Source organism: Akebia trifoliata, chromosome 4 (genome assembly GCF_017979445.1).
Source record: "Akebia trifoliata isolate Shusen 1 chromosome 4, ASM1797944v1, whole genome shotgun sequence".
Taxonomy (NCBI): domain Eukaryota; kingdom Viridiplantae; phylum Streptophyta; class Magnoliopsida; order Ranunculales; family Lardizabalaceae; genus Akebia; species Akebia trifoliata.
Genome location: NC_141378.1, coordinates 4,132,122 through 4,146,321, shown reverse-complemented (window position 1 = coordinate 4,146,321; position 14,200 = coordinate 4,132,122). Strand labels below are relative to the sequence as shown.

General features: G+C 34.5%; 2 protein-coding genes across 2 annotated transcripts; one reads left to right on the top strand and one right to left on the bottom strand.

Moving 5' to 3' along the window:
- The first annotated feature begins 258 nt into the window (after positions 1-258).
- LOC147403101 (dihydrolipoyl dehydrogenase 2, chloroplastic-like) lies at positions 259-8,824 on the top strand. The gene is made up of 15 exons (XM_086438557.1): positions 259-757; positions 2,661-2,807; positions 3,887-4,021; positions 4,214-4,331; positions 5,063-5,187; positions 5,492-5,617; positions 5,705-5,785; positions 6,030-6,092; positions 6,182-6,256; positions 6,339-6,417; positions 6,514-6,614; positions 7,237-7,350; positions 7,854-7,967; positions 8,211-8,282; positions 8,495-8,824. Exons 1-15 carry the CDS (start codon positions 434-436, stop codon positions 8,540-8,542), a joined length of 1,722 nt encoding a protein of 573 aa, XP_086294683.1. The 5' UTR covers positions 259-433; the 3' UTR covers positions 8,543-8,824.
- Positions 8,825-11,275: 2,451 nt separating this feature from the next.
- Positions 11,276-12,033, bottom strand: LOC147403100 (large ribosomal subunit protein eL29z). The gene is made up of 3 exons (XM_086438556.1): positions 11,874-12,033; positions 11,661-11,766; positions 11,276-11,529 (listed from the first exon to the last, which is right to left on the bottom strand). Exons 2-3 carry the CDS (start codon positions 11,760-11,762, stop codon positions 11,446-11,448), a joined length of 186 nt encoding a protein of 61 aa, XP_086294682.1. The 5' UTR covers positions 11,763-11,766; positions 11,874-12,033; the 3' UTR covers positions 11,276-11,445.
- Positions 12,034-14,200: the final 2,167 nt, after the last annotated feature.

Below are 14,200 nucleotides of genomic sequence, written 5' to 3'. Positions count from 1 at the left end.
AAAGTTTTTAGAATTTTATTCTCTAAAAATCTGTGGAAAACATTTATTATTATTATTATTTTTTATTTTCAAAGTTTTTAGAATTTTATTCTCTAAAAATCTGTGGCATCCGTTTATATTTTTGGATTTCAAAATGTGAGGTCAGGACTGCTATTAAGATTTGAGTCCATTTTAAACAAATGAGAGATTTGTTGAGGCAGTTGGACCCAACAAAATTTGGGCCAGTTAAAACAACATTTACCAGATTTTCACAAATAATGCTATTTAGTATAAAGAGCATCGTTGGAGTTGCTCAACACCTTGATATCTCCGCCCCTCCAACGGATTTGTCGAGGACTCGAACGCAATTACACTTCAAATCTCCTTCTAAAACCCTTATTCCTCCAAGTTTCTCTCTCATTTCTCTCGTTCGAAAAACTCAGTAATCCACATAATGCAGGCTTCGATCTCTATCTCCCTTACTTCTCCAGCTTCATCCACCATCACCAGATCGGATCGCAAACTCGAATTCTCCTCCATTAATGCTTTCAAGACTGTAAATCTTCGGTTCTGTGGTCTCAGAAAGGAGGCATTGGAATTCTCTTCTTTGAAAAGGTCTGATTCGAGTCGAGTTGCGTTGTCGAGGCAAAGGTTCTCGAAGAAGTTATTGGCATCGTTGTCTGGCAATGGAAATACGCCCAAGGGGTTTGATTATGATCTGATTATTATTGGAGCTGGTGTTGGTGGTCATGGTGCTGCTCTTCATGCTGTTGAGAAGGTTTGGTGGTTTTTTACACAAAATGGATCTGAAAATTTGAGGTTTTTAGTTTCTGTTTAGTCGAATTTGTGATGGAAGGATTATTGGACTCTAAACGTGATAGTTAATAGATTATGATATTTGATTTCTGTCATTCGCACCTAAAAGTTGCGAATATTAACTTTGATCGCTATGTATGTGTTTTTTGGATTTGAAACTTCGAACTTGTTAGCGCTTGCTTAGTTGAATTTGGAGTGAATTAGGTATAAGCTAAGATGCTGAAGCCTCTTTGTTTGTTCACTGGAGCTGAAGACTTCAAATGTTGTACTTATTAGATTCTGACATTTGATTTCTGTTATTCGGACCTTACAGTTGCTATTTTTTTTTACCTTTGATCTCTATTTATGTGTTTTTTGGATCTGAAAATTCGAACTTGTTAGTGCTTGTTTAGTTGAATTTGGAGTGAATTAGGAATAAGCTAAGATGCTGAAGCCTCTTTGTTTGTTAATTGAAGCTAAAGACTTTAAATGTCTTACCTATTAGATTCTGACATTTTGATTTCTATTATTTGGACCTCAAAGTTGTGAATCTTAACTTTGACATGTATTTATGTGTTCTATGGATCCGAAAATCTGAACTTTTTAGTGCTTGTTTAGTTGACAGTTGGAGTGAATTAGGTATAAGCTAAGATGCTGAAGCCTCTTTGTTTGTTAATTGGAGCTAAAGACTTCAAATGTCTTACTTATTAGATTCTGACATTTGATTTCTGTTATTCGGACCTCAAAGTTGCTATTTTTTACCTTTGATATCTATTTATGTGTTTTTTGGATATGAAAAATTCGAACTGTCAGTGCTTGTTTAGTTGAATTTGGAGTGAGTGAGGTATAGGCTATGATGCAGGAGCCTCGTTGTTTGTTAATTGGAGCTAAAGTTATTAGCTTAGATTTTATGCGCCGTAGAATGTTAGTTCCACGGGACCTGGGATCAAACCAGAATATTGCTGAAGTAGAAACAGGGGCGGAGCTAGTGGGGGCAATTGCCCCAACAGAACTTTGAGATACCCCTGCATTTTCAACTAATTACATGTCCCATTTACCCACACTCCATCACCTCCCTCCCCATTTTCTCCCCCCCCTTTCAATTTTTTGAAGATGACATTGCTTCTTGACTGGGCCTTCTCCCATAGACTTTGGAAATGACCAAAATATCATTTTCTTCAACTTCTAACCAAAAAACCTAAATAGTTTGCCCCCACTACGAGAAAATCCTCACCCCACCTGAGTAAAAATGCTGTTATTAGAAGAAAAATGGTTCATGTAGTCATATTCGATGAAAATTCTAGTTTTTCAATCGTGCTGAAGTAGAAGTGCTGTTTTTGGAAGAAGAGAAAAAAAAGGTTCATATAGAATTACTATTAATTGAAAATTCGAGTGTTTAGTTGCTTATGTTTCTATCGATCTCCATGAAACCGGAACATTGAATATGTTGGGGATTTGTCCATCTCATATGGAATTTCACATTGATTATTGATTATTTTAAACAGCAGTGAATGAATAATTTTAGTTTTGGTACAGTTGTGTATAAAACCGGTTGGAAATCATTTACTATGCATTAAAAGGCATTTTAGCTTTTGAATCAAACATGCACATTAAACAAGCTGGCCATGCCAACATGTTATGATCATCTAAAGGGAGCTGACTATCGCTTGATATTTAAAAGGGCATTTTTCTTTCCTCATTAGTTGGTAGGTTTTGGTTTATGATCTCTGATGCTTTACTTTGGTTTTGACTGTTGCTTTAGTTTACTCACCATTTATGTCTAGCACACAGTGCTTACCTGAAGTTTGGATTGTAAGATTTTAGTGCTAGCTTTTCGCTTCCAAGATGCATGTGAAATGAAAGAATGATAAAAGCAATGTTTGCAGGGTTTGAAAACTGCTATCATTGAGGGAGATGTGGTGGGAGGAACATGTGTGAACAGAGGCTGCGTTCCTTCTAAAGCTCTTCTTGCTGTGAGTGGTAGGATGCGTGAACTTCAGAATGAGCATCACCTGAAGGCTTTGGGTTTACAGGTAATGGAACAATCATGTCCTGCCTGATCATCATGTGACCATAGGGACTAGTCCCATCCCAAAAGGGTGTGGGGAAACCCTAAAAAAAGTACTGGGTATCATACTTTTTACAGCATTGCAGTTCAATGGGTATCCAATCCAAGGTATTGATTATAATGATATCTGCAGACTTTTTTCTTTTCATCAAGATTTCTATTTGACTCTGTTTCGTCAAACCCTTCATCATTTTAGCTGTTTCAGGTGGTTCAGAATTTGTTATATTTATGAATAATACTAAACCGACTCAAAAAGACGCTCAAATACACTCAACTGACGTGGAATATGCATAGAACCATAGTTTTCCTTGTGTATCTCGAGGAAATCTATGGTTCTGTGCACATTCCACGTCGGTTGAGTGTCTTTTTCTTTTTTTGAGTCAGTTTAGCACAGGTCTATATGTAATCCACTAAATTTTTTGTGATCCCCTTCTTTTCTTGTAAAATATGATTGCATCATTCAAAAGGGCATGTTATGTATTTGCATTATGCTTCACACAATGATATATTTTATTTTTATCATAATTCAATAATACATTTCAATTGTGAAATGATGCAGAATTTTCAACTTAAAAAAAGAAAGAAGTTTGACTGCTTGCGTACTTGCTGTGCAAAATGATTTTACTGATTGCTATTCTGTGCATGGTATCATATGTGTTTTATAGCCCACTTGATCATACTTTGTACCTCTCAATTCTGGGCAGTTTTCTTTCTTTCAATAAAATTATCTTTACTGATCAAAATTTTTTTTTGGGCAGTTTCAATAATTGAATATGCATTTTCCGTAATCTGATGTGCCACATTATGCATGTTTCTTTCTTTTTATTGCATCCTCGTTTGGCTACATTATCTTCCCATGCAACACTGAAAAAACTGGGATGAAGTTATAAAAAGCAGCCCACCCGCTTCCATAGAACAATCATGACAAACACAGAACTAACTGGACATATTGGATCCTTGGGAGCCATTGTTTGCATCATTTGTATGCTATGTTAGTTTACATGTGTCACATTTTTAATATATCTTATTACTTCTGATGAACAGGTTTCAGCTGCTGGGTATGACAGACAAGGGGTTGCTGATCATGCAAATAATCTAGCTTCAAAAATTCGTAACAATTTGACCAATTCAATGAAAGCTCTTGGTGTGGACATATTGACAGGTGTTGGCACAATTTTGGTAAGTCATATGTTCTATCTTCTGGTTTATATAAAACTATAGTATCCCTATTGTGAATTAGGTAAACCTTCGTTTTGTATTTCCGACTATAGCCTGTGGTTATCCGGTGATTTTATGTGTAATTTCTTGTTTACTGGGATCTTCATGGGTTAAGTTGCTAGTGATTCTTTCATATATATAAATTTATTTCAGGGTCCACAAAGGGTGAAATATGGAAAAGTTGGTTTCTCTGACAATGTAATAACTGCAAAAGATATTATTATTGCTACTGGTTCTGTTCCCTTTGTTCCTAAAGGCATTGAAGTTGATGGTAAGTCATGAATTTTCACTCTCTTATTATTAATCTAAACACTTTAATTTAGTTAATCTACAGCTTAAAAGGCAATACTCTTCCAAGCTAGATACATTTCTCAGAGTTCCTCCAATATTTGACATCTTCTTGAGTTTATAATGCTGTATGTTAATTGGCATATCATGAATATTTAAAACATTACTAATATTGAAGATGTTTCCTGTCATGGATTGATATTATGTGTATGTTGTAAGATACCTTTGAATGAAACACAGTAACCAACTCAAAGATCCAAAAATGGCTGTTATCGCTAAGGGCTTGTACTTAAGAGTGGCATGTTCTGGGTTCAGAATCCAGTTGCACGTTTGAGTTACTAGTTTCACTAAAAAGAAGGCTCATCAGTGGTCTGACTGCATGACAAAATGCACCAAACGTTTGGAAACTTTTTTTTTCTTCTATTTATAGATTTATCTAGTGAAAAATGAAATATAAGCAGAACATCACACAGTGCAAGGGATAGTAGCTGCATAACCTTGGAAAACAACATGAACAATCAGACCACTATCTAAGTAGAGGAGAAAAAGTTTTCTGCACTAGTTCCTCAGAAGTTGTTTAAATACCCATTTCTTTCTTACATGTGGATGACCTTCAGATGCCAGTTTCTGCTGTGCATAATTCCTTGACACTCTTTATTCTCTTTTTTTAAGATGACCATAGAATTTTTAAATACCATAAGAAATGACCTGCAGGGAAGACTGTTATTACCAGTGATCATGCACTCAAATTGGAGTTTATTCCGGACTGGATAGCTATTGTAGGCAGTGGATACATTGGACTTGAGTTTAGTGATGTGTATACAGCACTTGGAAGTGAGGTAGGTGTATTTTTATTATTGCTACCACATTTATTGAATAGTTACTACTCATTTCTAGTGTTGGGTTTTGGGAGCAATTAATCTATTTTCTTTTCTTTATATTTTTTCATTTTCAGTTGTTGTGCGACATTTCAATTTGTTTTTGTCTCTTGGTAGTGAGTTTGTAACTTGTTTACAAGTGGAACAACCTTCACTCTAAACTAGTGTTATATATATACTTGCAATTCTCCTCTCTTTTATTCTGAGTGCGTTAATTCTTTTCTTATCCAGAGTGAACTAAGCTAACCATGAAGTTATGGCACAGGTTACGTTTATTGAAGCTCTAGATCAGCTTATGCCTGGCTTTGATCCTGAGATTGGGAAGTTGGCTCAAAGAGTACTCATTAATCCACGGAAAATTGATTACCATACTGGTGTCTTTGCAAGCAAGGTATTCTGTGCTTTTCAAACACTTTTTGCATTTTTTGTAGTTTTATAGTTGAGATAACAGATCCATTTTCATTGGTGTTTGTTATAGATCACTCCAGCAAAGGACGGAAAACCTGTCACTATTGAGCTTATTGATGCAAAGACAAAGGAACTAAAGGATACTCTGGAGGTAATTTTCAACTGTAAAAATTACACCCAAAAAATAAAAAACTAGTATTCCCTTCTTGGAATTTATTCATGGATGCAAAACTAGCTATGAGCATGTCCATAAAGTGTCTCTGTCAATTTAGCTTTTCAAATAATACTCATTACCCTTCTATGAGCATGTCCTACTATTTACTCTTTTTCCATGGTTGGGAGTGATGCCATTGCATTTATAAGGTTATAAGGATTTGAAATATGATTTAATGCAGGTAGATGCTGCACTCATTGCAACTGGGAGGGCTCCATTCACTAAAGGGCTTGGTCTGGAGAATGTAAGTGGTACCAAGTTATTCCTGTGTTAGAGGTGCTAAATCAGAAACATTCGCAATTTGTTTAATATACTAGCCTAGTTTTTCTGCAGATTAATGTAGAAACACAGCGGGGTTTTGTTCCTGTTGATGAGCGGATGCAAGTAATTGATAAAGATGGCAATATGGTCTGTGATAAATTTTCTTAATGAGTTTGCAGTTTTCGATATCTGTTTCCAACTATTACTGATATGGTGCTTTAATATGTAGGTTCCTCATTTGTACTGCATTGGTGATGCAAATGGGAAAATGATGCTCGCTCATGCGGCAAGTGCACAAGGGATTTCAGGTACATGCTTGTTTTCTTGCTACTTCCTACTAACTGCATAATACTTATTCTTTTATGGATTCGTGCATTTGACACGTTGCTTTGGTCTTTTACCAGTTATTGAGCAACTTAGTGGGAAGGATCACGTGCTAAACCATTTGAGCATCCCGGCAGCTTGCTTCACCCATCCTGAAATTAGTATGGTGGGATTGACGGAGGTAAGTTTATACTTTCCACAGCCAATGTTTTTATGTTATTGTACACTGGTATATACTAGTATATTACTTACTACCTCCCTGTATGCTACATTACATTATTGTTCTCTGTATAGAGAGACATTCATCGGTAGTGCTCTTCCAACGTTAATCCCTGGAAGATTGGTGATTGCAAGACCGTGTGATTATTAAGTTAGTCTAAGCGAGTGTAGCCCGAACTTCAAATTAAAATTATTAATTTGACCTTGAATTAGATGCGATGTTTGTCGAAAATATACCCAGCTTTGCTGCTTTGGTAAAACCTTTTCAGCCATCTGGTCGTTAGAATATGAATGTATTTATTGGAAATAATATAAAGACAATAATTACTTTTGTCTCAAATACTGGTGACATTATTTTAATCCCACTCCATCATGCAATTCTACATTCCAATGTACTATAGACTTTTTTTTTAGTTAAAGAAAACATGTTGAAGACAACAATTACCTTTTCAGGTACAGATCATGTAGCAAAACTTAACTTCTTCTATGATAGCTTCCCATTTTCTCGCATTAGTTTATTGATTTAAGGGATTGCTTGGAGCTTTTCTTTTAATTCTTCTATTCTGACTTGCATAAATTTACAGCCTCAAGCTAGGGAGAAAGCTGAAAAGGAAGGATTTGAAGTAAGTATCGCCAAAACAAGTTTTAAGGCTAACACAAAGGCCTTAGCAGAAAATGAAGGGGAGGGACTCGCTAAGGTGACACTATATAACACTTGTACTCTTTGTGCGCTATAGATGGATATTATCCATGAACATAATATTTGATATTTTCATCATTGGTGACCAACGATAATTGTCGACCACCATTTAAACAAAAGCAACATACGAAATTAAAGCACGCGAAAAAGTTTGATGACCAGACCCCTGGAGCATTTCATGGAATAATTGGCCCCATTTTTCAGTTTTGGACTTGAACCTCATGTATTTCGATTATCTTTTACTTTTGGCTTTTAACTTGTCTTTATTAATTTGTTCTTTTAACATTAAAAGGGCTGCAAAAACAGTTTACTAAAAGGATTTCTTTCTTCCTCTTCTATTTATTTTTTTTTACTGAAGGGGAATTCTGCATTTACTAGTTACTATTGTCCCATCCCACATATTCTCTTCAGTTTTATATCACATACAATTGAGCAAATATATATATTTTTTTAATTTTTATTTGGAGCATGCCTAAATTCTCTGTATTATTTTTCATGCAGTTGATATACAGACCTGATAATGGGGAGATTCTTGGGGTTCATATTTTCGGGTTGCATGCTGCAGACCTTATCCATGAAGCATCCAACGCTATTGCTTTGGGCACACGTATTCAGGTAATTTGTTTTCCCCGAGACCTCAAATTTTAAGCTTGAGACTACAAGGTCTTACATAGCAGCTCTCAGAGGGAACCATTACACGAGGGGTGGGTTGTAGCCAAAAACCCAACAGGACTAAATTTCTCCCCATTTGAAGACATATATATAAAATGAACAGTTTTTAAGACCATTGAATTTTCATTTGTGCAACTAGCATCTGGATTTTATTACTTAATTGTTTGCATCCTTGGGACTCAACAGGACATAAAATTTGCTGTTCATGCACATCCGACCTTGTCCGAAGTGCTTGACGAACTCTTTAAATCAGCCAAGGTGTGCCTTCTGATTTCCTCTCTTTTATATGATTAAGCATGACGGTATTGTTTACATTTCATGGAGCCATGGCGAATGCCATATAGATGCATATAATCCACTTCAAATGAGTAAACTTGCCTCTAGTGAAGCTTTTGCAATTTCTTCCTAATTTCTAGTCTGCCTTTGGTTTTGATACATCAATAATGGGTTTTTGGTTTTTCCTGGAATAGGTTAATGCCAGTATTTCTAGTCCAGTCAGTGACCCAGTTGCAGTCTAAGCTTCTCAATATTTTAGTATAAATTCAGGAGACTCGACTAGATGGAGGCCTCTGAAGCTGTGTATCTTCCCATAAGAGGAGATCAGCACAGTACAGAAGGAAACTCGAGGCTTTAAGAAGAATCTTGTCTGAATTACCAATTTTCGCAGAATCTTTTTAACTCAATTTTGTGCTTATAAATTATGCTTGTTTTGTTAGCGATCGATTGAAGCTTAATTTGAAATAGACATTTTAGCACATCAAATTGGTGTTTATTAATTAATAATGCTATTTTCTTATAAAGCTACTTACCTCCAAATTCTCTCTGCATTCCTTGATAAGATTTCAATTCCTACAAAGTACAAAGGGTCGTTGAGCGATTACCAAATTGGCCTTCCAACTCCACAGCCCTTTTATATTTCATGGAAAAACTCGGATACAAAAATTAAAATTCATAAAAAAATAAATAAAAAAGATTGGGCTTGATCAAGGTTTTGAAAATGGATGACTATTGAACTCCTGCCAAACTCCCAAATTAAAATTTAACAGTGAAAAATAAAAAAATAAACAAGTTTTTTTTTCTCCAGTTCATAGAATTTTGTCCTCTGCATCCTCGTGTCATCGGCCTTTTAATTTCTTAGAAAACTGTTAACTCAGTATATACTTTTTCCAAAAAATACACTATGTGAGTGTTTCCATAGGAAGATATGTGTAGTTATTTTAGGCTTTTACAGCTTAGGAATTTTTTAAGGTACAGAGCTAAAAAAGCTGAAATTTTCCAATGGTAACTTATGATCTTGAATTGGATTGTAAAATGTTGATCTCGAAGTTTGAACATGAATCATTGAGATCAAGTCCAGATTGATTATTTGAATGGTTGATCTCAACAAACTAAATTGTCAATCTCAATGGTAGCCATTTCATCAGAATGAGGGGCATTAAAAAATAATTTTTTTACTAACCGTATGGTTTAATATCTCACTCGAGAACTCGGTGCAATTTAGAAACAGGTCCCACCTGCGAGGTGTATTAAGTAATTTTCTCTAAAAATAGGTCAGAAAGTAACCTACAAAGGAGTGGATCTATACTTTACTTCCCAACAGTAGAACCCATGTCAAAACCAATGCATGATCCCACAACCAGATAAGAGAGTTTTCCTCAAAACATGAGATCATTTTCATTAGAAATCAGTTCCTTTCGACATTACCACATGCATCAAAGCCTCATTCCAAAAGATTTGGAATACAAACAAAATAAAAACTTACATAAAATGCCAAGCTTAGTAGACAGTCCATTAACAGAACTTCCTAGTCAATTTTTCATGAAGTACATGACAGAATTGCTTTGAAGATGATCTCCATGGTATGCAATTTGATATCATATAGGTAAGGGTGGGAGAATAAAAAAGTGAGAAGTATAGACTAACCAACTTCAAAATCATTTTTTCATAAATGAATCCGAAATTTGAGCCTCACAAGTTTTTTCAGCCTTACTCATCCAAGATGAGATGGGAAACTCATTTTAAAGACCATTTCCTGAAACAACTAAGACCAACCAAATTTTATTTTCCTACTGAACAATTGTTCCACAAAGACTAGCAAAATGACAAATATGCCAGATATTGTCGATGAAATAACCATCAGAGGGTATAGAAAGCAAACAAATTATCCTCTTCTACATGCACAACCACACCATTTGCCAATTGTGACATAGGATTGGAGACAAGTCCAAAATTTTCACAATGAAACAAATGGCTTATCTCATAAGTGAGAAAAACAATTGAAATGCAGGCAAACTCTATTGTTTGGATTGCCATAATGAACAAGTGGTATTGCATTCCTAACTGAATTGGGAATGTTTGAAAGAATAATTTAGGTTCTAAGACTCAAAATGGTTCTGAAGAACATTGAATGTTTGGAATTGTTTCAGTTGAGATTGTCACGATTTTCCTCCTGACCAAAACATTGCATGGAAATGAGATTTTAAACCTAACAAGGTAAAAAATAAAAAATAAACTAAATAAAAGTGCAACTAGGATGGACTTGGTGCTGGTGGCGGCTTTTTAGTTTTCTCACAATGTTGTTTGATAAAAGAAGCATGCAAGGGATTGGTGAATTGGCCAAATAACTTCATAAAGTAATAATCATTCAATTAGCCTTGCAACATCCAGAACTAAGATTAAGATATCGAGTAAAGAATGATCTGAAAATCTCATCTAAGCATGATTGAACTTTCTGAATCGAAGAACAACATTGATCAATCTCAGGTCAAAAAAATGGAAAAACCTTATGAGGTGAATATTGTATAGACTACCTAGGTAAACGGGACAAATGCGGTGAATGTGAGCCAGACTTGGGAGGAGAAGGAAGCCTAAACCAATAAAATTGAAGAATGGGGATTGGTGGAAACCCAAAATTACGAAATCTTGGCTCATTCGACATTTGGGCTAAAGTTATCCACCTGATAAATTCCTCCCCAGTATAGGTGACAATGTAAAAAAGAACAAAGTGACTCACCACCTTGTTTGTGTTGGAATAATAAGAGAAGAGATTACCAAAATAGTCTTGTAATAAGATCACAATCCTAACAACAACAATCTAAATTCAGCTACCAAATTCCTACTAAATCGAGTTTTCCAACAAGTTTAAGTGTGGCAAGAATCAAAACCATGTAGTACAAATTCAAATCAAATCAAATAAAACAAACAAGTAACAACCATCATCTTATGGTAAAACAATTAATCAAACCCAAAAATCAGTAAAACTCAACCATCATTACTTGCAGTCAGAAAATAATAAAAATAGTCTCAAATAGATGCATAAAATTGGTGCAACATCAACACATTATCCTTATAAAAACACTAGATTTAAGAAAAACTAAAATAGAAGGAACTACTCATAGTTCCATGTCTCATCATTCAATGTCTATTCTTCCTCTGTTGCTGATTCACCCTCCTTCTTGTTGTGCTTCCTCGCGTACCTCTGGTTCCTCAAGAACTTTGGATCCATCTATCACCAAAAAAATATATCATAAAATTTGTAAAACCCAATCGAGAAAATCGAAGAAAAAACAAACCCAGATTGCGAAAATCATCTAAAAAAAATATAAAAATTGGGAAAATAAGGAAATTTTATCATACCCCTTTGGTTGAAGTGTGCCTGTGCTTCCTGGGTTTCTTGATCCCATTCTTGTGAGCCTTGTACGATTGGTTATGAGCTGTGTGATTCTTCGACTTCGCCATTTCTCTGGAAAAAAAATACAGAAAAATACGTGAAATTTCACTGAAAATAATAACAACAACAACAACAACAAAAATAAAAAGGGGTTAAAGAGTTTATATTTCTGAGATTACGTGACAGAGAGTGGATGCAAGGGAAGATTTCTGCCGACTCTGTTAGGGTTAGGGCTTTATGCGGATGGAGGAAAGCTGATAACTAATAAGGGCTTTGAAAACCTAGTTAACTGGTCAAATTACAAAAACACCCTTTTGTGCCGATTGTTTGGTAATGGAGACAAGGTAGCACCTTAAAGAGTGGTGATACGATTATTCATTGTCTAGCAATTCTTATAAACTTAGAACTTTATTATTTCAAATAATAGAGTGGAAATGATATTTTTCATGTATATGATTGCATTTTTATATGGAAATGGAAAATAATTTTTCCCTTTCTCTAAAAATCTCCCAAAACCTGGATTTCATTTTCCCATGCCCATATCCATGAAAAAATGAAATATATATTTATTTTCCATCTTCAAATCAAAATCCTAATTGCATATCTTATTCTTTCCTATCATTGCCATCATCACATTCTTTCTCTTCGTCGTTGCTATCACCATTTTTATTACTGACCACTACCATCTCTCTTCTTCGTCTTACTGCTCCTTTTCTCTCTGTCCCAACCCTCTTCTCTCTTCCATTTCTTCTTCTTATTCATATATATATATATATATATATATATATATATATATATATATATATCATGATTTTTGTTTTTGATGAAATCAAATAATAAAATTTATTTCTCTAATCCTATCTATTTTTCTTCACAATTTTTTCATGAATTTTAAATTTCAGGAAAAATTACTTTCCATGCAAGCAAATATACCCTTAATAAATAGTGCAATGCGTGCACTAGCAATAGCCCTGCAATATGTGTAAAACATGTGTTCCTTCCCTAGTTTCTTTTGTGTGGGGTTTTAATCTTCTATTTTATATTTCGGAGAGTAATTAAAAGTTGAGTAATTGATCCATGCTTTTCACTTAAATTATGGTTAGTTGGATAAGCCAAAGAGTTGGGTGTACCTTAAAGGCTTAAATCAGTCTTATAGTCTTAGTGGACCTGAGTTGAATGAGCCCAAATCTTATCTTAACAGACTCACATTGATTATGGGATTTAATAAAATAAAAATATATACACTTTTTAATTAAGGGGAATTATTAAGAGAGGGTTAAATATTTTATTATTTACACACACAAAAAAAATCTTTTTTTTTTCAAAAATTATAAAAAATGAATTAAGTTGCTAGACAGTCTAGTGTTTTAGTAACTCACTGGATTGTCCAATGTTTCAATGTGTTAAAATATACGTTTTTACCAAACATGCCCTTCGAATGATTAAAATGTTGGACTGTCGAATGACTTAATTTGTAGATGGTAATTTTTGAAAAAATATACTTATTTTTATAAATATTAAAATATTCTGATCTTTTAAAGTAATTTTCCCATTTTATTATTTGGAGTCATTTCATATGAGGTGTCAAATCTCTCGTCTTAATTGAAAAAAAATAAATTTCAGATGTGAGTGAATTCTTGTTTTTATATTCTGTTTTAGTTAAATTTCATCATAAAAATGTTCGCAAAAGGGGTAAAACTAAAATTCCATAATTCTTTTAGGTTCAATGTCAAAAGTAGGGGGAAAAGCAAACTATATGTTGATTGCAAATTAATCAAACTTTCTATATGTAACTATGTGAGGCTTCGAAGTAACTAATTGTTCGGACCCTGCATGTGCCGACTCAAGATCGATGACCCAATCGTTGCTTTTAAGGTGGCCAAATGGACTAGTGGATCCAAGCGACCCACTTGGATAATTCAAATTATTTCTTTAATTTGATGATGTTTGGTAATCAACCATATCTACCAACTCACTACTATTTCATGGTTCTCACAATTTTTATAATAGAATTTTATGTATTTCGTAACCTTCATTTTTTTTCCTGTTTATCGTGAGTATCCCCACTCGTTAGGTGAGACTATCCCATTGTCACACACACCGCCCCCTCAGAAAGTTATATGTGCAACTAGTTGAGTTGAGGGTCGATTGGACCTTAGAGGGTGGTCCCAAGAAATTTATTGTTTTGTGGGATTTTGAACATTTGACCTACCTTTCTCAAAGAGTTTACCAAGGTTCGACTTACAATTGAGTCAATCTCTTGGGATTTCTTAATCTATGTATCTTAATTGAAATGTGGTGGATAATGAAATCCACACTATACTTTTATACAAGATGAGAGTAGGAGAATACCACACGGTAGTATAGTCCGACTAACTCCAAGGTTGATTACTCCATCCTCCTGATTCTATAATCTCAATGATCTATCAATTTATATAAGATCATAACCATAGTTACAAAATTCTTGATTTTTTTTTAATATAAAAAATACATAATATTCTCCATT

What these genes read in the sequence shown, in the direction of transcription:
- LOC147403101 (XM_086438557.1), top strand. Translation starts at nt 434, where the DNA reads ATGCAGGCTTCGATCTCTATCTCCCTTACTTCTCCAGCTTCATCCACC. An exon ending in AAGGGCTTGGTCTGGAGAAT is followed by an intron (nt 6,093 to 6,181) that starts GTAAGTGGTACC and finishes GTTTTTCTGCAG; the next exon opens with ATTAATGTAGAAACACAGCG. An exon ending in TTGATAAAGATGGCAATATG is followed by an intron (nt 6,257 to 6,338) that starts GTCTGTGATAAA and finishes TTTAATATGTAG; the next exon opens with GTTCCTCATTTGTACTGCAT.
- LOC147403100 (XM_086438556.1), bottom strand. Translation starts at nt 11,762, where the DNA reads ATGGCGAAGTCGAAGAATCACACAGCTCATAACCAATCGTACAAGGCT. An exon ending in GGCACACTTCAACCAAAGGG is followed by an intron (nt 11,530 to 11,660) that starts GTATGATAAAAT and finishes TTTTGGTGATAG; the next exon opens with ATGGATCCAAAGTTCTTGAG.